Source organism: Notamacropus eugenii, chromosome 6 (genome assembly GCF_028372415.1).
Source record: "Notamacropus eugenii isolate mMacEug1 chromosome 6, mMacEug1.pri_v2, whole genome shotgun sequence".
Classification (NCBI taxonomy): domain Eukaryota; kingdom Metazoa; phylum Chordata; class Mammalia; order Diprotodontia; family Macropodidae; genus Notamacropus; species Notamacropus eugenii.
In genome coordinates, this window is record NC_092877.1 from 107,121,009 (window position 1) to 107,143,893 (window position 22,885).

The window sequence follows — 22,885 nt, forward strand, 5'->3', positions numbered from 1 at the left end:
AAAACTAAGAAGACTAGCCTACGTAGATAGGTGCTGTCAAAAGTTGCTATGACTAAAAGAAGTCATTCCCTAGTAGCCAACTTTATGGTGATGAATCCCTCTGAACTTAGCTTCATGGATGGCAAACATAGACCATCTGTGGTCTATGACAAACATCACAAATGCGGTTTGGGCCAGAACCCTTTGGCATTCCAATAAAATAAATGCCAGAGCTTATCTTCCACCAGCACAGCCTTCAAGGTTGCAGAGTCACATTCACATCACAACAATTAGCTGACTAGGACTTCGGTGAAGGCGCTCACCATCACTTCTTAAAAAGAATGAAAAATTTTGCCCTTTAGTCTAAGAGTATGCCAGTGAGCCAAGATGCATGTGACTGCCAAACAGAATAGAATCAAAGTGTTTTTCTTTCTTAACATGAAAAATATCAATATAACTAGGCTATTATAAAGAGGGCAGCTAGGACCCCATTTGGGATTTTCATGGCAAAGATATTGGAGTGGCTTCCCATTTTCTTCTTCAGCTCATATTCCAGATAAGAAAATTGAGACAAAAGAAGTTAAGTGACTTGCCCAGGGTTACACAGCTAATAAGTGTGTGAGGCTAGATTTGAACTCATGAAGATTAGTCTTCCTTGCTCTAGGTACAGAACTCTATCCATTGTGCCACCTAGCTGCTTCATGTGATCACAATTGTAGGTTAGAAAAGTGACCAGGAAAAAAAAGACATTTTGTTCAGAAACTTTGAAGTAAAGGAATGAATTTGTATTTGTCCATCTATCCGTCAACTCTCCTTCCTCCTTTCCTTCTTTCTATCCTTCTATCATCTAAAGAACTTGGGATTTTTCATCAGTAGACCTGAGTTGATATCTCAGCTTATATTTATAAAAAAATTATTATATGCATGGTCTTGTGACTTTCCAATTTCTCTTTCTTGACCTCAGTTGGCCCAGAAATAAATAAGGAAGTTGAACTTTCTAAGATTTTTTAGATCTCTAAAATCCCATCTAGTTCTAAACCATATGATTCTATCTTAAACCTAAACTCCATGATTCTACTCTATCTTAACTTAAAGTGATACATAAATAGTAGCAAAACAGCTGCAACATTTCTGTAATTACTGTAAGTAGTGTTTGCGGTTTTGTGCCACTTTGATTTTTTAAAATTCCAATAAAAAAATGTTTATTTACAAAAGTCCTATTCCAATGTGTTATCATAATGTAGAGTTGACCCTGAGTTCTTGAAGGCCATTAGATATAAAATATGGCAATTTCCATCAAACTTCAAATAGGAACTTGGGGACAAATTCTGCTTATTGTCTAAGAATCAACTTAGCTAAATATAGAATAAAACTACACCAGAAGGTGGGCCATCAGGTGGTGACTCATTTGGACTTTGGTGACATGAAATAGACGAAAATGCAAGACAGCCCTAAGTTCTGTGCAGCCTCTTTTCTGTTAGCCCTGTAACTATGATGGAGAGGCTGATAAAGGAGCAAGGAGGGCTAACATGTGCATTTCTCAGATTGTCTATGAACATTAACTTAACTATTAATGATCATTTAATATGTCACTCTCATCCAGCGTCAATGGTGACATACTACTGGAGAAACTGAAGAACATAAATATGACATTCTTGCTATAAATGAAATCTGAAGACAGAAGATGGCAGTTAAAACAGCGGGGAAACAGCAGCACAGGTGTTCTCCTTGGAAAAGGGAACGAAGGAATTTACATGTGTCTTCATGTATTTAAAGGTGGTAAGAAACATTTTGGGGTACACTTGATCACTGGGACTTTCAGTGTTCACAATGAATATAGCCAAACAACAAAAATAACACAGCTCTGATAACAACATTGTTTACAGAGGATGAAGAATAGAAAAATTGTATGAGATATGGCAAGAACATTCGAATGAAGTATACATATATGTTATATATGTATATATACCACATATATATATATACATTGTGTGTGTGTATGTGTGTGTGTGTGTGTGTATCTTGGTGCCTTCAGTGCAAAAGTGGGCACAAGGAAAACTGATGAAACTGGACACAAGAGAAATATGGTTTGGAATCAAGAAAGGAATAAAGTCAAAGACTTAAAGGCTAATTGGAAAACTACAATCTGGACAGCACACTTTGTTCAGGCAGAGAATCAGAAAGTGCTAGGCACAGTGAAGACTGAATGATGCTGGAAACAGATACTACAGTATAACTCTTCTAACAGGTAGGAAATAATTATAGGCATAAAAGTCACTTCAGAAGCAGTTTTCTGTGCAATCAGATAATTTTCCAGGTAGAGTCAAGGTTAAATAAATATCAGATGAGAATAAAATAATAACAGTAGCTGACATACAACACTTTAAATTTTGCAATGTGCTTCACATTTATTATTTCGCTTATGCCTCACAAGAACCATCTGAGATAAGTCCTGTAAGGTATTATATTATTATTCTTGTTATGTAGATGAAGAAACCAAAGCAAAGAGGGGCTATGTGATTTGCCTCCAGTCACATAGTTAGCTAGTGTCAGAAGCAGAATTGGAGCCCATGTTTTCCTGACTCTAAGGTCAGTTAGTAGTGCCAACCTGGCCTTTTAAAATAAGCTGTTGTCTATGAAAAGTGGGAAACAGGCAAAAGTAAAGACATTTACCATTTCATCATTTCTTTTTTTATAAATTAATTTATTTGTTTCCAGTTTTCAACAGTCACTTCCATAAGTCTTAAATTTTCTCTACCTCCCTCCCTACTACCTCCCTGAGAGAGCATGCAGTCTTTTATGGGTTCTACACATACATTCTTATTAAACACATTTTCACATTAGTCATGTTGCATAGAAAAATTAAAAAGAATGAGAGAAACCAAAACATAACACAAGAGAAAATAGTCTGCTTCATTCTGCATTCTGATTCCATAGTTTTTACTCTGGATGTGGATGGCATTTTGCCTGAAGAGTCCTTTGGGAATGTTTTAGGTCCTTGCTTTGCTGTGAAGGGATGAGTCTACCAGAAACAATCCTTGCACACTGTGGCTGTTACTGTGTACAGCGTTCTCCTGGTTATGCTCATTTCACTCAGCATTAGTTTATATATGTCTTTCCAGGTTTTTCTAAAGTCTCACTGTTCATCATTTCTTATAGCACAATAGTATTCCATTACATTCATATACCACAATTTGTTCAGTCATTCCCCAATTAATGGGCATCATTTCATCATTTCTTAGAAAAGTTCAACCAATGCTCAACATTTGTCATGATGAGAAACCTCAAAGAACCCAGAGAGTTTCTGCATCAGTTTGGCTATAAGGAGAGATTTAGCAATTAAGACATATTTTAAACACAGGCTTAAAGTACTATCTCAGTTTCAAAACATTATGAACGACAGAAAATTGTGAGTAGTATTTTCTCACAAAATGGTAAAAAAAAAAGTTGAGCTTGCAGGGAATTACCATCAGGTCCAGCTAAACTATATTGAAGATAGACAGACAGATAGAGACAGAAAGAGGGACAGAGAGGATAGGAGAGAAAGATAATTTATGTGATAATCTCTGCAAAACACTTGGCAAATCTTCAAGCACTGGATAATATCTGCTATTATCTTTATAGAATCAAAGTTGATTCTATAAATATAATGGCTGGAAAGTAAGGTGGGCCAGTTATGTATGTACCAAGAATAGAAGAAAATATATAGGCAGCCTAAGAAGCAGAGAAAGGCATCCAGAGCATTGAGTGGATATTTGATGATACATTTATGGAAAAATATGGATCAGATTGTGCAGGATATGGAAAGGCATAGGAAGATTGTGATCTGCTCCAGGAACACCACAAATAAAATTGTATCTTGATCTAAATAGCTAACAAAATGTTGATGAGCAGTTTACAGAGAAAGCCTATTGATGATGTTAGATACTTGATAAGAAAAGCAATTGTTGAGTGTTAAGATTTGTGTGTGGAAAATATGAAGAGACTCTGAAAGAACAAGGCTAAATCTGACCCAAACCTTGATATCATGCTTATCTTTGTTATAATCAAAGTTGAGAAAGGTCACATATATGTAAATTAAGTGGAGGTTTCTTAAGAAAATTGCTATGCTGGCACACATTTTGCTGGAGATGGCCTAAGAAACAACAACTCTAATGTTGCTAGAATGGAAATAGGTTGAAGTGGGTCTTGTCAGGCATAAAAGGAGACACTGTGATAAACAGATTGATGTCCTGATGCATTCCAACTGATGACTTATGGAAACTCATGGATATATCTTGTCATAATGAAGGCTTTGACATTACTTCTAGTTACTCCCTTCTCCTATTTGCCCTCCCTTCTATCATCCCCCCCCCACTTGTCTCCTCCTCCCCTACTTTCCTGTAATGTAAGACAGATTTTCATACTAAATTGAGTGTGCATGTTATTCCCTCCTTAAGCCAAATGTGAAGAGAGTAAGCTTCACTTTTCCCCTCTCACCTCCTCCCTTTTCTCTTCCATTGAAAAAGATGTTTCTTGCCTCCTTTATGAGTGATAATTTGCCCCATTCCATTTCTCTGTTTCTCCTCCCAATATATTCCTCTCTCACCCCTTAATTTTATTTTTTTATAGATATCATCCCTTCTGAATAAACTCAACCTGTGCCCTCTGTTTGTGTGTGTGTGTGTGTGTGTGTGTTGTGTATAATCTCTCCACCTATCCAAATACTGATAAAAGTCTCAAGAGTTACAAATATTATCTTTCCTTATAGGAATGTAAACAGTTCAGCTTTAGAAAGTCCTTTATGATTTCTCTTTCCTGTTTACCTTTTCATGCTTCTCTTGATTCTTGTGTTTGAAAGTCAAATTTTCTCTTTAGTTATGGTCTTTTCATCAAGAATGCTTGAAAGTCCTCTATATCATGGAATGACCATTTATTCCCTTGAAGTATTATACTCAGTTTTGCTGGGTAGGTAATTGATTCTTGGTTTTAATCCCAGTTCCTTTGACTTCTGGAATATCCTATTCCAAGCCCTTCTATCCCTTAATGTAGAAGCTGCTAGATCTTGTGTTATCCTGATTGTATTTCCACAATACTCAAATTGTTTCTTTCTAGCTGTTTGCAATATTTTCTCCTTGACCTGGGAACTCTGGAATTTGGCCACAATATTCCTAGGAGTTTCTCTTTTTTGGGTCTCTTTCAGGAGGTGATCGATGGGTTTTTCCATATTTATTTTGCCCTCTGGTTCTAGAATATCAGGGCAGTTTTCCTTGATAATTTCATGAAAGATGATGTCTAGGCTCTTTTTTTTTGATCATGGCTTTCAGGTAGTCCCACAATTTTTAAATTGTCTCTTCTGGATCTATTTTCCAAGTCAGTTGTTTTTCCAATGAGATATTATCTTCTATTTTTTCATTCTTTTGGTTTTGTTTTGTAATTTCTTGGTTTATCATATAGTCATTAGCTTCCCTCAGCTCCACTCTCATTTTTAATGAACTATTTTCTTCAGTGAGCTTTTGAACCTCCTTTTCCATTTGGCTGATTCTGCTTTTTAAAGCCTTCTTCTCCTCACTGGCTTTTTGGACTTCTTTTTCCAATTGAATTAGCCTATTTTTAAAGGTGTTATTTTCTTCAGCATTTTTTTGGGGTCTCCTTTAGTAAGTTGTTGACTTGTTTTTCAAGCTCTTCCATGGCCTGAGCCCACTGAGTATTCATTTTGGAGGTACTGGATGCAGAAGTCTTGACTTGACTTCCTCTGAGAGTATGCATTGTTCTTCCTCACCCAAAAGGATGGAAGGAAATACCAAGAAAGTAACCTTCTATGGCCTTATTTTTTTTCCCTTTTTTGAGCATTTTCCCAGACAGTTACTTGACTTTTGAATCCTTTAACAAGAGAAGGGTCCTAGTGCTCCTCCTCACCCCAGGATCATGCTCAGGGCTGAGATTTAGATCAGCTACTCAATTCTCCCAGGGGATTTAAGCTGAACTGCTCCCACAATGGAAGCTGCCACACAGTGCTGCCACCCCGCTGCTGCTGCAACTGCTTGGGACTTGTGTTGGAGGGGACCCTGCTCCCCTCTCGCCCAGCTGGGAAAGCCCTCTCACTGACCTTTGAAGCTTTCTTTAGTGCTTGTGAGTAGAGGGATCTGAGATCCTCTCTGCTGGGGATTCTGCTCTGGAGGCCTGTTCTGGTCCTGTTTCTCCTGGTGCTGCATGGCCAGGGCTGGGCTCTGCTCCACTCACCATCCCGTGGGATACAGCTTTCCTGTTGGCCTTCCAAGTTTATCTTTGGCTGGAAATCTCTTTCACTCTGTTGTTCTGTGGCTTCTGCTGCTCTAGAATTTGTTGAGAGTCATTTTTTACAGGTATTTTATGGGTTGTGGGGGAAGAGCTATAGTATGTGGATCTTTCTACTCCAGTATCTTGGCTCCACACCCTGAAGCAGTACTCTTGTGAATTTGGGGACAGGACTTTTCTGAGCCTATACTAATCTTTGCTCTTAAGTGGAACAGCACTCTCATCTGATTGACCACAGGTCTGGCCATTAAATGCATTGGATTGACCTGGTCCACTGCAGCCACAGTCAAAATAAGCAATCCTTGTGATGAAATCTGACAATTTTCTTTGCAGGACCTATTACAGCATCTGACTCCTCAGCAGCCACAGCTACTGAAGACATGGGGAGAAAGCCTTTGACATAGTTAAATGATGCAACAACAGAAGCTGATAACAATTTTATTAATGAAAACAACATTAAAGTAGATACATTACCATCTAATTTGATGCTGTACCCAAAGGACCATATTAACCAATTAAAAGATGATCAAAGGATGATCACCATGGTATCTACCCACTATTTTTCTTTGCTACTCAACATATACACCAGAAAAGAATTAATAGATACCAAAGACATGTCAAAATTTGCACCAGTATAACTGCCACCATATTGTAGGCTAACAACCAATGTGGAGAGAAAGAGAGAGAGAGAGAGAGAGAGAGAGAGAGAGAGAGAGAGAGAGAGAGAGAGAGAGAGGGAGAGAGAGAGAGAGAGCTCCCACCTAAACAAATTCTAAGGCAAATTTTCCTTCTCTTGACTTTAATTACAAAATCTTTTATTCTTTTACAACCCATCAACAATTGCTTTCAGTTGGAAGCAGACAAAAAACCAGTAGCTAACCCATTACAAGTTATGAAAAAGTACTGTATATTTAAAGTTTAGTTTAATTCAACAAATATTCATTAAGCATTTACTCTTTGCAAGGACTGTGCTAACATAAAATGAAAACAGTCCCTGTCCTCAGGTACCTTACATTCTTGAAAGAGAAGATATGGGAGAGGATTAACATACAAAGATTCAATTTCACTCAACCTTTATTAGGCATTTACTATAGATGCAAGGCATTGTGCTAGTGCAGCACTTGAGGAACGGACAATCTGCTAGAGGATATCAAATATACACAGATATGTAAATATAAGGTAATATGACAATGGAGAAACTACTTTATATGGAAAGACTGAAGCTTCCTGGAAAACAGTGGTGCTATGCCTGAGCACAATCAAAGATATTAAGAGTTTTGAAATAGATGAGAGAGTCTGCTTAGCTTTTACCATGAATGCAAGAATGCAGGAGATGGAATGCCAAGTTTGAGAAACACCTAGGACAGGAAGTGCTGTCCATACTTGGAGTTCTTCCTACTCCACAGGATACAAGAAGTAATAGTGAGCTAGAGCAATGAAGAATCCTCCTCTATATGCTATCTATATATAGCCTCAGAGTATTTTTAGGTACCAACAACTGGCAAGAGCTCATCAGGTCTTTCATCATGATATTCAGTCCAGCCAGAATAAATGGCTTGTTGCTTCACTCTTAATTGACTCCTTTCTGACGTTATCTGAGTCCATCCTCAAGGACCCAGATTAGTGAGTAGTGACCCTCTTGTGTCCACCCTCCAAAAATAAAAAACAATTTCCACTACAATAATCAAGAATTCTGTTCTACAATCACAAAGCACACTCTCCCCCCAATAATTTAAAACAAGTAGCCTGACATCAACTATCTGGCATTTTAGTTAAGGTTCATTCTTTACTTGATTTCTAACAATCTGTAATTTGAAGATTAAATCAAAAGTATTCTTTAAAAAATATTTATGAACCTCATCACATTTTCTCACTATACTTACCTTCTTACTTATCACCAGAAGGGCTGCATCTGATTTGCATACAATTGTAGTAGGTCTGCGGGTGTTAGTCAACAAACAAGTTTCCTAAAAATAAAAAAGAAATACATTCATTTTAGAACCATTTTTTCATTTCTAACTTTACTTTCATAAGGGAAACTTTGGACCTTGATTTTCTCATCTACACAAATAAAAAGATTAGAATAGATGGTCTCTAAGGTTTCATCTAGCTCTAAAATTCTGTGATTCCATTGGACATAGGACTTCACTTTCAATCACTCTCATCTGGGAAATTAATTTTAAAGTAAATTGTTTTTACTTTAATTGTGAAATTAAATAGTGAAATTAAATAATATTGTATAATGTAAAAAATATATAATAAAATGTATAATATCTTAATATTTATACATAAATATTGTATATAATATATTAACAATAAAATATAATACTGTATAATATAAAATTGTGAAATTAAATAATTGATAAAGCAAGAGATTTACGTCACTGACTCAGTTCCCTTTGCCAAATAATCAAATGTGCCAATTAGTATTAATTTGTTTTATAGAAACATAGGTCTCATCTTTCAGAAATCTATAGACAGGAGTATGTTTTCACAGTTCATAGGATCCACTATCTTGGTAATGTGAGTGTAAACCCTGCATGCAAATCACAATCCACCATGCTTTTTAATCCTAACTAACTTGTTCATGTTTTCCTATAAATCTTCAAGATCTTTCAATATCCTACAGATTTAAAATCAGTGCAGCCAGAGACATGACTAATAATTCCAGAACCCTGGGTAAAATAGCCTAAGGCAAACATCAGATATCACATCATGGGGCAAGCAATTTTTAGAGGTAAATCCATTTGAAGGGAATGGGAATAGATCTAGAAACCGAGAACACAGGGGCTAGTGGCAAGAAAAACCATGGGACATGGGGGAGACGTAGAGATCCTGTGATGTTACATCCATGCATGTGGGTGGGGTTGCCAGGATAACATGAAGCCATTGCTGGGGAAGGAAAGGAAGCGAGGGGTGGGGTACAGTCTGAGGAGTAGTTCAGCTAAGGCTTAGCAGTCAGGTGGAAGTGGCATGTCAACTCTTAGCCCCCTCTTTTAACTAATTATCTTTATTAACTGGGTATTAAACTTAATTGTTTCTACCTATTGAATGAGTACATGTGATGTCAGTAGCCTCTAAATTTTAGCACCCTGGAGCAAGCTCCATTTACCTTGTTCTACTTATGATAACATGTATTCTCCCTACATAATCACCTCCTTTTCCAATTATATATTTCCTAAATTGTATATTTCATACTATTTCTTGCATGTATATTAGCTAAGTATCTGTCACAGTGGACAAAGAGCTGAACATGGAGTCAGGAAAATTCAAGTTCAAACTGATAAAGCAAGAGATTGATGCCACTGGCCTCAGACATTTAATGACTGCATAACACTGGAGAAATCATTTAATCTCTCTGTGACTCAGTTTCCTCCTTGGTAAAATGAAGGGGTTGGAATAGATGGCCTCTAAGGTGCCTTCCAACTCTAAATCTGTGACAGTATGATCTACCAGCTATGTAATGCTGGGCAAGTTTCTTAACCTCTTTGTGCCTCAGTTTTTTCACCAGAAAAATGGAGATACCCCTACCAAACATTATTATTGCATGAAATCAAATGAAATAAGGTATATGAAACACTTTGCAAACCTTAAGGCACCATATAGATGCTAATAATTATTACTCATAAAATGTTGTAACTTATTTCTTAAGGTAGATGACAAATTCAAGGAGCAGTATGTCTCACAAAAAATAACACTGATGCTTAACTACATTAGAGAGCATGCATGCATGCATGCGTGCGTGCGTGCATGTGTGTGTGTGTGTGTGTGTGTGTGTGTGTGTGTGTGTGTGTGTAATGATTCAGGAAGAAGAAAAATTTACTTTTAGGAACCATTAATGTAGTATGGTTGGGTCCCCAGGCATGGAGACAGTTTTAAGGTTCAGTAAAGTCAAATCGCCAGACATTTAAGAGCTTACTCTTTGCCAAGCCTTGTGCTAAGATTGGGCAGGGACAAATAGAAGCTTTGCTGGGGAGGAAAGCCTGTCTGAGGAACTTTCATATTCTGAACTGTGATTCTAGAGATTTATAGAGAGTTTTTAAATGAATGGTTCCTCATGTAAGAGTATATATTTTTCTCTTCTTTTTAATAAACCTGTACTACATGTTTGAAAGGATAAAGATCTAATTTCCAAGATCTGTAAAAAAGTGGTTCAAATTTATGTCATTCCCCAATTAATACACGATCTGAATACATGAATACATAAGAAAAGATACTCAAGCTTTCTGTAGCCTATGAAGAATGCTCCAAATCATTCATGATTAATAAAAATGAAAATTAAAACAATTCTAATTGACAAAGATGGTTAAAGAAAGAAAAAAAGAAAAGAAAATGCCAAATGTTGGAAGGGCTGAAAGAAACAAGCAGATCAATGTCCTATTGGTAGAACTCTGAATAGGTGTAACCGTTCAGGAAAGTAATTCTGCACAAGAAGTGACTAAAAAGGATATGCCATTTGACCCAGCTATATCACTGCTAGGTACACACCACAAAGAGATCATATAAAGAGGAAACAGTCCTATACACACGAAAATATTTGTGTCAGCTCCTTTTATGGTAGTGAAAAAAACAAAACTAAGGGGATTCCTATCAACTGGGGTATGGTTAAAAAAACTGTGATATATGAAATACTATTGTGACACAAGAAATGAGGAAAAATAATTCCAGAGACATAAAATGATTTGTGTGAATTGATGCAAAGTGAAGTGAGTAGAACAAGAACAATTTATACCAAAACATCAGTATCATGAACACTCTTAAAAGACTCAAGAACTCTGATCAACTAAATGATCAATAAGAAGAATGCAACCTGCCTCGTGACAAAGAAATAAGGGATTAACATGTAGACTAGGAAATTAATTTTAGACATGACCAATATAATAAAACGTTTTGTTTGACTGTGTTTATGTAACACAGGAGTTCTGTTTTTACTTTTTTTCCAATGGGTGGGGGGAATGGAAGAGAAAAAATGAATGCTTGATAATTTAAAAAATGAAATCAGGCAGTTTATGATAAAAAAAATTAAATGCATTTTATTCTGACATCTTCTCCTAAAATTTTAGAGATGTTTTAGTTGCTGTTTGTCACCATTTCAATTTTTGGTCTTGTCAGTGGGTGGGAAATTGGTTGAAGGAAGAGAGAGAATTTGGGACTCAAAATTTTCAAAAAAATATTAAAAATAAATAGCAACTTTGAAAAAAATTTTTAAAAAGGCATTCTAACTTTGAAAACTTCTAGTATTTGGAAGAATATGCCACAAATTACCCCTTATCAATCATTTCAATATAAGCACAAAAGCATTCTTAAGATTAACTAGGCTAAAATTTTCTTAGTAAATATTTACCCCTATGAAATCTCCTTCTTCAAATTCACTTAAAATTTCTGAGTTGGAATTTTCAGCTGTTAAACTTGATATAGCTGCTAATTTTCCAGAAAGTAATAAGTAGCATTCCATTGGCCAGTGTCCTTTCTTTATAACTACACTTTCAGCTTCATACCTGTCCCCCAAAGAAGAAGAAAAACATTCAAGTGAATCCTATCGTAAAATAACAAATTTCAAGTCAAAAGGACAAAAGCTATGTTTATTTAATTAAAATTGCATTTAATAAGCCCCTTTCATCTATAAGGTATTGTGCTAGATGTTTAGAGATACAGAGACAAAATGAAAAAAACATTCCCTTGTTGGGAAGAGCTTACATGGAGAACAGTAGTTGTCACCATCTTGCACGAGAAAATGTATTTGTAGGGGGTAGATCTACTGGGAAGTAGCCATATAGAATCAACAAACAGACTCAGGGGTGGTAGGATATTCCTATCATTGGATCTGACAAGCCTAGAGTTTATATGTCACATATGACACGCTCACAGAATAGGCACAGGAAAAGGAAGATACAAAACCTGAACCACTAGCACACTATTGAACACAGACAGCAAACCGACTTAGAAGCTGGTTGTAATTCATAAATTCATAAACTTATAGATGTAGAAGTAGAAGGTCCCATCTTACAGATGAGGAACTCAGACCAAGAGAGATTTGCCCAAGGTCAAACAGATAGCAAGTGGCAGAATCATTCCTACAGAAGATAATAAAAATAAAATTGTCAAAAATTTCTCCAGTTTTATTCTGGCAAAGAAAATGATTGTACCTCAGTCATTTGAGGGATCTTCCTTGACAGTTGTGGGTCATGATTAATGGGAATTCTCTTGGCTCACAACTCTTAGTGATTATCTTGTCTACCACATTTGTGATAATAAAGCTGCAAATACCTCTCCTGGCATGTCATCAATAGTGGTCTTGATTGGTCAAGAAAGATGTCTCTTTGGCTGCCATTATAACATGGTCAGTGATGGGGAACCTAAAAGAGATAGTCAATGGAAACTGCAGCTGATAAGCAGTTGCTATACCTTCCATTATAAGTAGAGGTTGGGAAAGTAACCCCAGAACCTGTATTATAAAAAAAAATAAGAAGTATTGTACAAGATAAACAAGTAGGTTAAAGAATGTCTTATCCTAAGTAATATGACTGCGAATGAATGAGCATTTATTGAGAGCATACCATGGGCTAGGCACCAGCAATAAAAAGTCCACATATGAACAGTTCTTGCCCTCAAGTTGTTTACCAAAATACAGTCATGTATTTTGCCAGGGTAAGACCAGAGAAACTTTTATAAAGTTACTTTCATTACCTTCTGTGGGAATGGACCACAAAGACCACAAGATCAAAACATGATGATTCTGGAATTTTCATCATCTATATTAATAGATAGCAATTTCTAAGACAACCATGGGAATATTTAGGCTTAAATATCATATAACTCATTTTCATTAGTGAAACAACATTAATTAATTAGTTCTAATTCAGAATAATTATTCTGTTCCTCAAGATCATGGTTGATTCTCAACTGTCTTTCTGAAATGGGGAAAGGATAAACTCTGCTCCTAAAATATGGGAATGAAACACAGGTCCATGAGGCAGGAGGAGGAAAAGCTACAGAGGTTAGGAGGGGAATATTTTTGTGGTTATTTTGGGTTTCAGTCACAGAAAAGAATGATCAGAACTTCAACATGGCAGAACTTTATTACTATGAATTCAATATTTATTATTTATATATATTATTTGTTATAACTATTATTCTTTATACATTATTATTATGAATTCAATATTCATTATTATGAATTCAATAAGTGTCAGTATCAAGTAAAAAATTCAGAAGTTATAAAAATACTAAGGAATTCAAAATATCATTTGATATAGCTAATAATGCTTTAGCCAACAAGAAAGTACCTTTTTTGGGTGTAGGTGTTTCTACTTCAGCAGTTCCCATGGCCAGGCAAGACTTCCTTCATCCAGCCTTAGCTACTTTACTAACTGTGTGACCTTGGACAAGTTACTTCCTCTCTCTGGGTCTCAGTTTCCTTATTTGTTTAGTGAGGAATTTAATGATCCTGTCTCTTCTAGGTGCAAGTCTTATGATCCTTTGAACCATTCTGTGGCTCTGATGAATCATTGGGAAGTATAGCCAAGGATCAACCTCAGATGGCTCTAGAGACGATGCTTCTGATTTTGTCGTCATCAAGTAAAACTAGGATGAATGCTTTCAGAGTTGATCAATATGGCAATGATATATGGGTCATGTGCATTCAGGACCGTAGATTAGCCCCCTCGATTGACTTAATCATAATATCAAGACCATAGCTTTCAGCTTCTTAGCACCTCATACAGAACAATTCAAGATAAAAGGGAGCTAAGACCAGGTGTGGACAAAGGAGCATGCATGACATGTTCTAGACTTCCTTAGAAATCTTCCTAAAAGTCTGGATAGAGAAATTGGAGACAAATCTTAAGATATGCCTTCACTGGTGATTCCACAAAATTATTACTGTCGTTGAATATACAGAAACAATGGCACAGTGGATAGAGCACTGAGCCTGGGGTCAAGAATAGCTGAGTTCAAATCTGGCCTCAGACATATACTAGATGGGGAATCCTGGGCAAGTATTCACTTAATCTCTGTTTGCCTCAGTTTCCTCCTCTATAAAATGGGAATATTAATAGTACCTACCTCCCAGGGCTGTTGTAAGTATCAAATAAGACAAGCACTTAGCACAATGCCCTTTTCTCTTCCCTTTCTTATAATTATTGCCCCCCACTCACAGTATCACTGGACAATGCTTCCTAGAGCAGCAACTGCCTGTTATTCTTTTATCACACCTTCATGGCTCAAGTATACTGCTTTTCTTTTTTCTTTCTCTCTCTTTTTTTTTTATCCTTAGACAATCCACTGAGAAATCTGCTGGCAAGTCTCTGCTGCTCAGCTCTGCTAATCATATGAATGCCTTGGATGTGCTTTCCTAGTAGTATGAAGCAGTTCCTTCCTAAGAGGCTTTTGTGCTGCTTCTGTAGCAATCAACTGAGAAAAGGTTTTCTATCATTCAAAACTCGTGTCTTCTAGAAATATCAGATAGATAACCACTGCAGTTTTAATGACAACAGATATGGCAATGGCCCTTGTGGGAAAATATAATAGCTGACTGTATTGAATATTGATCCTGCATGGAGGATCAGAACAATTTTCATCTTGCACCTGCAACTGTTTATTGGGATGACTGCAGTTACTATGGTATCCCAAAGCTTCTTGTGATTGTTTTCTCTGTATACATTATAACTCTGAGGCTTTACTGTCGTGAATAATTAAGATCAGAAAATATGGGGCTGCTGTAACAGTTTCTGGGCTTCATTTTGATGGCTATGGGATGACATAGTCTCACGAGATGGTCCTTTTTGCATAATCTTTTTGACAATCTTATTCCAGTGACCAGAACAGTGATGTAACTGTAAGTTTGTATGTCTAGTTTCATCTACTCGTGTTGTAAACTTCATTTCCTGAGGCCTGTTGAAGCTATTGGCAAGACTCTGAGTATTATGGACAGTTTTGTTGGCCTATAGGTTATTGCCTGGTCTATTCTCAAAGTCTTTTTAGCAGATGGGACTAGCTGGAGTCTGTACTCCAGTACCACAGCTTCCAAGAAGTCAGGATTGCCTGCACACAGCTGTAAACCCATTTTACCCAAGGCACTGGAATGCAACTGGGATGAAGTCCTAGAGGATGAACCAGTGATCTTCAGTTTATTCTGACCCAAGGATGGAAGGCTATACTGTGTAAAGAAACAGTCTTCTACTCTCTTTCTAAAAGAAGGGGCAAGCCAAAATCTCATTTAAAGTGAGAAATAAGGAAATATGCAGAGCAGACATGAAAGAACATGGAAGAGTGAATGGCATGACTAGAGAGAGAATGAGAAAGGATGGGAGAGGGGCTTAGCATTGTCACTGCCCTCAACCAGGTATGAAGTTCTAGAAAAAGACCATAACTGAACAATGTCGGATCATCCAAATCCAATGTGGAATGGTGGTGACTGTCACTGATACCAAGAATAAAGCTGGTGAAACTCCTGTCTCCCTATCTCTTATCTCTTTCTAACTCTTACACTGAACATATACCCTATTCCTAGTTTTTTAAGAGTGTATTTGTCTTCCAAATTTATGTTTTCTCCAAAGAAATTGGTTTCTCTAAGCCATATTTTTCTGTATGTTTCTGTGTATAAATGTGTGTATATGTACCTTTAGGGGCATTAAAAGCAGGGGAGCAGTACCCTACGGTCACCCAAGAACACGGAGACAGAAAAAAGATTATTTTTCTAGTAATTTTTCTGAATGAAGGTATTGATGAAGGGGAAAGACATGCCCAAAGGCAAAAGCTGGGAAAAGAGTGACTGTGCTCACATGAAGGTGGGGGCCAGAGAGAGGGAGTAGCTCTTTAGCCAAACATCTCTTCAGTCTTAAAACCTTCTTATTCCCAACAACTGTTGCATCATGTTGAATCGCTAGAGAAAGATATGGTGGAAGTAACACAGTAGTTTTAATTTATGACAACAGAACATAAGCTCTGTTAGGCTCTCTGGAGCTAGGTTATTATCAATTAAAACTGTCTCAGTCCAGAAGCAACACATGTCCAACATGTGGCAACAATGTCATCTAAGAAGTCCCTGAAACATCAAAATTGAGACAGTGAAACTCTGTTATGTAAGCAGCAGTGCCCTCAGCTGGCTATTGATTTCACTGCATTTTAAGTTCCTAAAAAATTAGTGGTGAAAAATGAACTTTAACTTGGAGGATTTTTTCCCCATTTTTCTGACTTTGGGGAGGTTGCTGTTTCTATTATCTTTCATGTAGCTAACCCTGAAATCTTAGCTTGCTCGTAAAGCTTTTGTTTATTTTTTTTGTTTGTAACTCAAGAATAAAAGTTCTGATATTTTCAAAATTCTTGTTAGTTTATGCTTCCATTTTATTGTTTGGATGTTTCTTTGGTATGTATGTGTTTCATTTTTAGTTTTTAGATATCTGTGATGGTAAAGGTGCCTGGAGAACCAGAAAGGTACAAGTCAACACTTATCTGCTTGGTGGATGAACCGAAGTTTTCAATTAGTACTTTGGTCACCTCTTTGTCATTTTGCCATTCCTTCTAAGGAAACACAGCAAGAAGACAGTATGGGCTATTGGCTCCAAATGGTTCTGGATGTCTTTTGCTGCTTCAGTAGCTGAGACAGAATGTGATCAAAGTCCTTCTTTGATATCCTAGGCAATATGTGGAATTCCAGGGAACTCATACCTGAATTGTGCTCTTTCTGAAACTCCATCCTGCATCTCCCTCCATCTCATTAGTACATGTTGTTGGAATGGGGGAGAATGTGTGAGCGATGGTTGATGGTCTATTTCACATAAGACAGGAAATGCCCCAGCCTACTGTGAGCCTCAGCAAACTGCCATCAGCAGTAGGAGAATAGAATCCTTTCCTGCTACCATTCCCTTCTTCCTCCTCATTTCCCCTCCCCCTGGCCCCGCAGTAATTACAAGTAGGTCCATTCCTTAGCTATAATGGCCATGTTTCGTACAATGCCCAATCTATAGTATAGCAGCTATTTTCTACTGGAGCTCCAACTGTGCTAGTCACATTAATTCCTTTTACAGGCTTCTTTAATTCAGCACCCATTATGCGGGTATTTTCATGGATTATTTTTTTTGATGGCTGTCCTATGTACAAGCACATCATTCTTCTCTATCATTTTGACTAATGAAACTATATGCAGAGCCATCTGACAGTGCCAAGGACTTCGGTGGTGAGAGCTTTCATTTCTAAACCTTCAGTAACTGTGATTGTCTGTGTAATAATACAATAAACATTAAGTGTTTGCTATGTGCAAGGCACTGTACTATGCCTACTCCCACTCCTACTTTTACTCCTACTCCCACTATTACTAAGGGGTGTACATGTCAAAAACAGCACAGTCCTTGGACTCAAGAAATCTACATTATCCTGAATCAATACAACAGACAGATGATAGATAAATAGATAGATAGATAGATAGATAGATAGATAGATAGATAGATAGATAGATAGATAGATAGATAGATAGATAGACAGATAGATAGATGGATGGATGGATGGATGGATGGATGGATGGATGGATGGATGGATGGATGGATGGATGGATGGATGGATAGAGATAAAAGAAAAGTAATTTCAGAAGAGTAAAAATATTAATAACTGGAGGCAGGATAAAGGGAGGATTAGGAAGGTATAGAGTAGGAAGTGAGGATCCAAATTAGCTATCTGACCTACATCAAACTTTCTGTTAGACCATAAGCCCACCATTCAAAGCACCAGTCTGTCTGGGTCCTGGTGAAAGCTATAGCCATCAATTTGCTGGTATCTTGAGGGGGGAGTTATGCCATTTGTGGCAGGGGTGTGCTGGAGCTGACTTATTCAGGTCACAAGAGTTGATTATCAAATATTCAGGGTTGAGTATTTATTACATTTTGGAAATCAGTAAACACTGCAAATCAAGGCTTGATTTATTGACTATTTTTAATTGCATCCCAACCTCATCACCAGAAAAGGTTATATGTTAGTTACTAGTATCATGTGAAGGCAGGATAAACAAGATTTAATTTTATTATTCTATAAAAATTAGCCTAGAAATCACCACAAGCATCAACTTGCTGAAAAATCCAAAGGGTATAAAAGATCCCTGTGTTGCATCTGGTAGCACCCATATGCCTAGCAGAGAAGATGGATGGTAAGTGCTTTGATAGAAAAATCTGATGTTCAAGTAACAGAGACATAAATATCATTACAGAAATGTCAGGAGTAATCTGTTCTCATATTTCCTCTCTTCCATACTGTTAATCGTGAATCAGAGTCAGCCATTCTCAGCTGGATCATCATGGTGACTGCCAATGCCCATTATGATTTCTACACATCCCTAAGTTCATCATTACTTGCTCAATAGCTTATTTCTCCCCCTAGCACAATATTTCCAAGGCAACCCTTTTCTTTGGAAGCATTAAAATTTGAAAATACTATCTATGAACTGAACACTTCAAATATTCATGTGCAATAATTATGTAAGTTGTAACTCCAGGATGATTTTTCAAAAGCCTAGTGATCAATGCGAAAGAATGCACATACCAAATATTCTACTTCTAGATTTTTAATTTTAGACTTTCAGAGCTTTTCTTGTATATTTTTGTGTAGAGGAACATGAGGATCCAAACTCCACCATCTTACAGTAATAGATCTGATTGAGACATTGAGAAGGTAAGTGACTAGCCCTTGGCCACAAGGAAGGACCCAAGCTAAGATCTTCCTGACTTTTCTGTAGGCCCTCCATCTACTCTACTACATGACTTCTCTTTTAATAGACATGTGAGGACTTTATTCAGTTTGATGGGAACTACCTTTTTACTTGAAAATTTTGTTCTTGTCAACTATGGATTCAACTATTCCTATATGAAGACAGGAGAAGCTATTGTCTCTTTTGCTAGGAACAGAAAAACAGTTATAATTTGTTTACAGTTGAAGGTGAAAATGTATCCATAAAAATGTGTGTGTGATATACATAATTTACATTTATTTATTTTATAGATAGATAATGTAAATTGTAAATAATGACATCTTTGAAGCATGGAGCAGGAGGCCACTAGAGGATAGCAGATGAAGGCAGGACTACCTAGATTTGAGCACCATCCTTGATACATACAGAAGCTCCTGCAATCAGTGAAATCATAGGTCTGATTTTTAAAAGAAGTCAGAGGCTAGGTCGAAAGAATACTGGACTGAATTAAGAATTTAGGTTTGAATCATGGTTCTGACAGCTAAAAATCTGTGTGGCTTTCTGGTTGGTGGACTTATTTTCAATTTATACTGTTTTGCTAGGAAAGTGTTGATTTTATAATAAATATTAATGTTGATCTTCCTTAAATTAAATTGGATTTTAATGCATTTTAGTTTATATCCAATTTCTAAAGATCAGATTTTTCTAATTGCAATACTCATCTTACTGAGTTGTAAGGAAAGTTCTCTACAAACCTTAAAGAGTCATAGAAATGTGAATTATGTTTACAACACATTCCCTGTTCAAGAACCAACATTATTTGACCTTTTTCAAGTGAAAATTCCCTCCATCCTATCAATTTTTACTATAAAATTCAGGAATTGTGACTAAATACGGGATATAATGGCCCTGGAATTTACAAACAAGTGAAAAATTTCTGCATTTTTGATTTGCATGACATGTTCTTTATTCTATCTGAATTTATCTCTAAGATAATTAGAGCTTTCATTGCTTTTTCAGGTGAGGTGAAAAAAGTTAGTCTTGATGATCTAGAGTGAATTCAAAGCATACACTGAGGAAAATACCTGATTTTTTGGATCAAGATTATATTCTGTCTTTATATGTCCTTCATCTTTGCCACATGAAAAATTATCTATTTTTTGTTAAACTGTATCCAACATCTGCAACCTCTTTCATAGGAAACAAACCGCCAAAACCCAAATGGAAAAACTTTGTGTGTTACTTACTCTTGATAGATTACAATTTGGCAAAGTTGGAGTTGAACTTCATTTGGCAAATGCTGAAATGATCTATTCTTCTTTAGATGTTCTTGAATCTTAAAAAAAATGTATATATATAATTTAAACAAAGACCATTAGCAGTCAACTTCAATCTCTGCCCTACTGCTTTCGCGTAAGTACCTCTAAAATTTAAATCCAACACTTGTTGAGCCCTGCTGTCCTTTGGTAGATGTTTTAAAAAGTGCATCCTGATATCTATATAGATAATAGAGTTGACATTTTTACACAATATCTTACAGTTAATACACAGAACAATGAACATTCACATAATGCTTTATTTGATATTAGCAACAGTTTTATGAGGTACATAGTACAAGTATTTTGACTCCATTTTAACAGATAAAGAAGAAGATGAAAATCTTACCTCATATTTCATTGAGAAAAAAAATGAGGTTATATTCTGAGAGTTGCCTCTTCTCTTTCCCTCATCATTTCACCTCGCTAAGATGCCTTCTGCTACTTTCTTTTTCTTCACTCCTGTTTCATGTGAAAAGATAGCCCTTCCCCTTGCCAAGACTAATTCCCTCCCCATGCGCATGTTATCCCATTCCATCCTGTCTCCTTCAGCAGACTACACCCTCTATCTACCTACTTTGTCACTTATCTTCAATCTTTTCCTGTCTATTGACTGCTTCCTTGCTACCTAAATGTCTCCCCCATCCTCAAAAACTTTCACCTGATTCATCTATCTCTGCTAGCTATCATTCTGTATCTCATCCTTTTTCTGGTTAAATTTCTGGAAAAGGCTGTCTACAGTTGATTAACCCTCATTTCTTTCCCCTTACTTCCTTCTTAACTCTGCATTCTGGCTGCCAACTTTACCACTCAACCGAAACTGCTTTCTCCAAAGTTACCAATAATTCTAGTGGCCTTTTCTCAATCCTCAATGATCTCTCTGCAATTTTTGACATTGTCAACTACTCATTTCTCCTTGATATTCTTTCCCTCCTGGGTTTTTGTGAAATTGTTCTCTCCTGATTCTCCATCTACCTGTCTGACCACTCCTCAGTGTCTTTTGCTGGATCATCATCTAGTTCATGCCCATTAACTATGGTTGTTACCCAAGGCTCTATCCTGGGCCCTTTACTCATCTCCCTCTATATTAGCTAATTGGTGATCTCATCCACTTTCATGAGTTCAACTACCATTTCTGTGCAAATGATCCTCAGAGTTATTTGTCCAGCACTAAACTCCCTAATGACATCCAGTCTCACATCTCTGTCTATTGGATACCTCAAACCAAATATCCTTGTAAACATTTTAAATTCAACATAGCCAAAACTAAACTTAATATCTTTCCTACCAAACCCTATCCTCTTCCAAACTTCTCTTTTTCTATAGAGTACACCACCATCCTCACAGTCACCTGGGCTAATCTAGGTGTCATCCTTGACTTCTCAGTTTTTCTCTCACCCACACCCCCAAAACAATTAGTTGTCAAGTCCTATCTTTACTACCTTTGCAACCTCTCTCATATATGCCTCCTTCTTTCCTCTAACACTACCACCGCCCTGGTCCAGGGCTTCATTACCTCACTCCTAGACTAGTGCAATAGTCTACTGGTTGGTTTCCCTGCCTCAATCCTCTCCCCACTCCACTCCATCTTCCACTCAACTGTCAAATTGTTCTTCCTAAAATATACCCCCTTATTTAGTCAAATTCAGTGGCTCCCTATAGGTTCCAGGATCAAATATAAAATCCTCTGTCTTTTAAAGCCTCCCATAACCTGGCCCCTTCCAACCTTCACAATCTTCTTATTCCTTACATCTTCCCTCCCAGACGCACACATATTCTGAGATCTAGTGACACTAGCATCCTTGCTGTCCTTTGCACCAGACACTATCTCCTGACTCTTGCTTTTCCTCATGTTTGAAACTCTCTCTTTCATCTCTGCCTTGTCACTTCCCTGAAATCCTTTTCCTTGATGTTAGTGCCTTCCCCTCTGTTGATTTTCCTCAACATATATTATATAAATCTTATTTGTGTATAGTTGTTTATATGCTATCTCCATTAGACTGTAAAATCCTGAGAACAGGGGATATCTTTTACCTTCTTTGTATCCTTAGTATATCCTTTGTACCCTTCTTTGTATTGCTTAGCACAATGCCTGGCATATACAAAAGTTCTTAATAAATGCTTGTTAATTCAGAGAAATAAAACAACAGAGCTAATAGGAGGAAGAAATAAGATAGGAACTTAGTTAACTTAAAGCCCAGGGATTTTTCTTCCCACTATATCATAATTACCCATAAGATATGAAAATATGTAAAATTCAGAAGGAAGTCTCAAAAGCCTTCCTCGGAGTGATGGAAAAAAATATAAAATGCCATCAGAAAAATGTTCTGTTTTTATTTATTCAACTAGTAAAATCTATTTACTCTTCCTCCCATGTACCCTCTATCAAAAAAAAAAAAGAAAAAAATCACCTTGTATTAGATATGCATAGTCAAACAAAACAAATACATATTGACTATATCCCAAACATATATGCCTCATTGTTCATAAGGAATCCATCACCTCTCTGTCGGGACATGGGTAACATGTTTTGTCAGTGGTTCTCTGGGATTAGGATTAACCACCACATTGATCAGAATTCTTAAGTCTTTGGAAGCCGTCTGGCTTTTACAATATGTTTGTAATTTATAAATTGCTGTTT

At 36.8% G+C, this 22,885-nt stretch overlaps 1 protein-coding gene across 1 annotated transcript in view; it reads right to left on the reverse strand.

The window, feature by feature from the left end:
• Positions 1-22,885, reverse strand: part of LOC140511640 (uncharacterized) — a 97,855-nt gene that overhangs the window by 60,007 nt on the left and 14,963 nt on the right. Inside the window, exons 4-6 of the mRNA XM_072620813.1 lie at positions 20,176-20,264; positions 11,600-11,753; positions 8,139-8,222 (exon numbers count right to left, since the gene is read on the reverse strand). Coding sequence (XP_072476914.1) covers positions 8,139-8,222; positions 11,600-11,753; positions 20,176-20,264 — 327 coding nt within the window. The remainder of the gene's footprint in view (positions 1-8,138; positions 8,223-11,599; positions 11,754-20,175; positions 20,265-22,885) is intronic.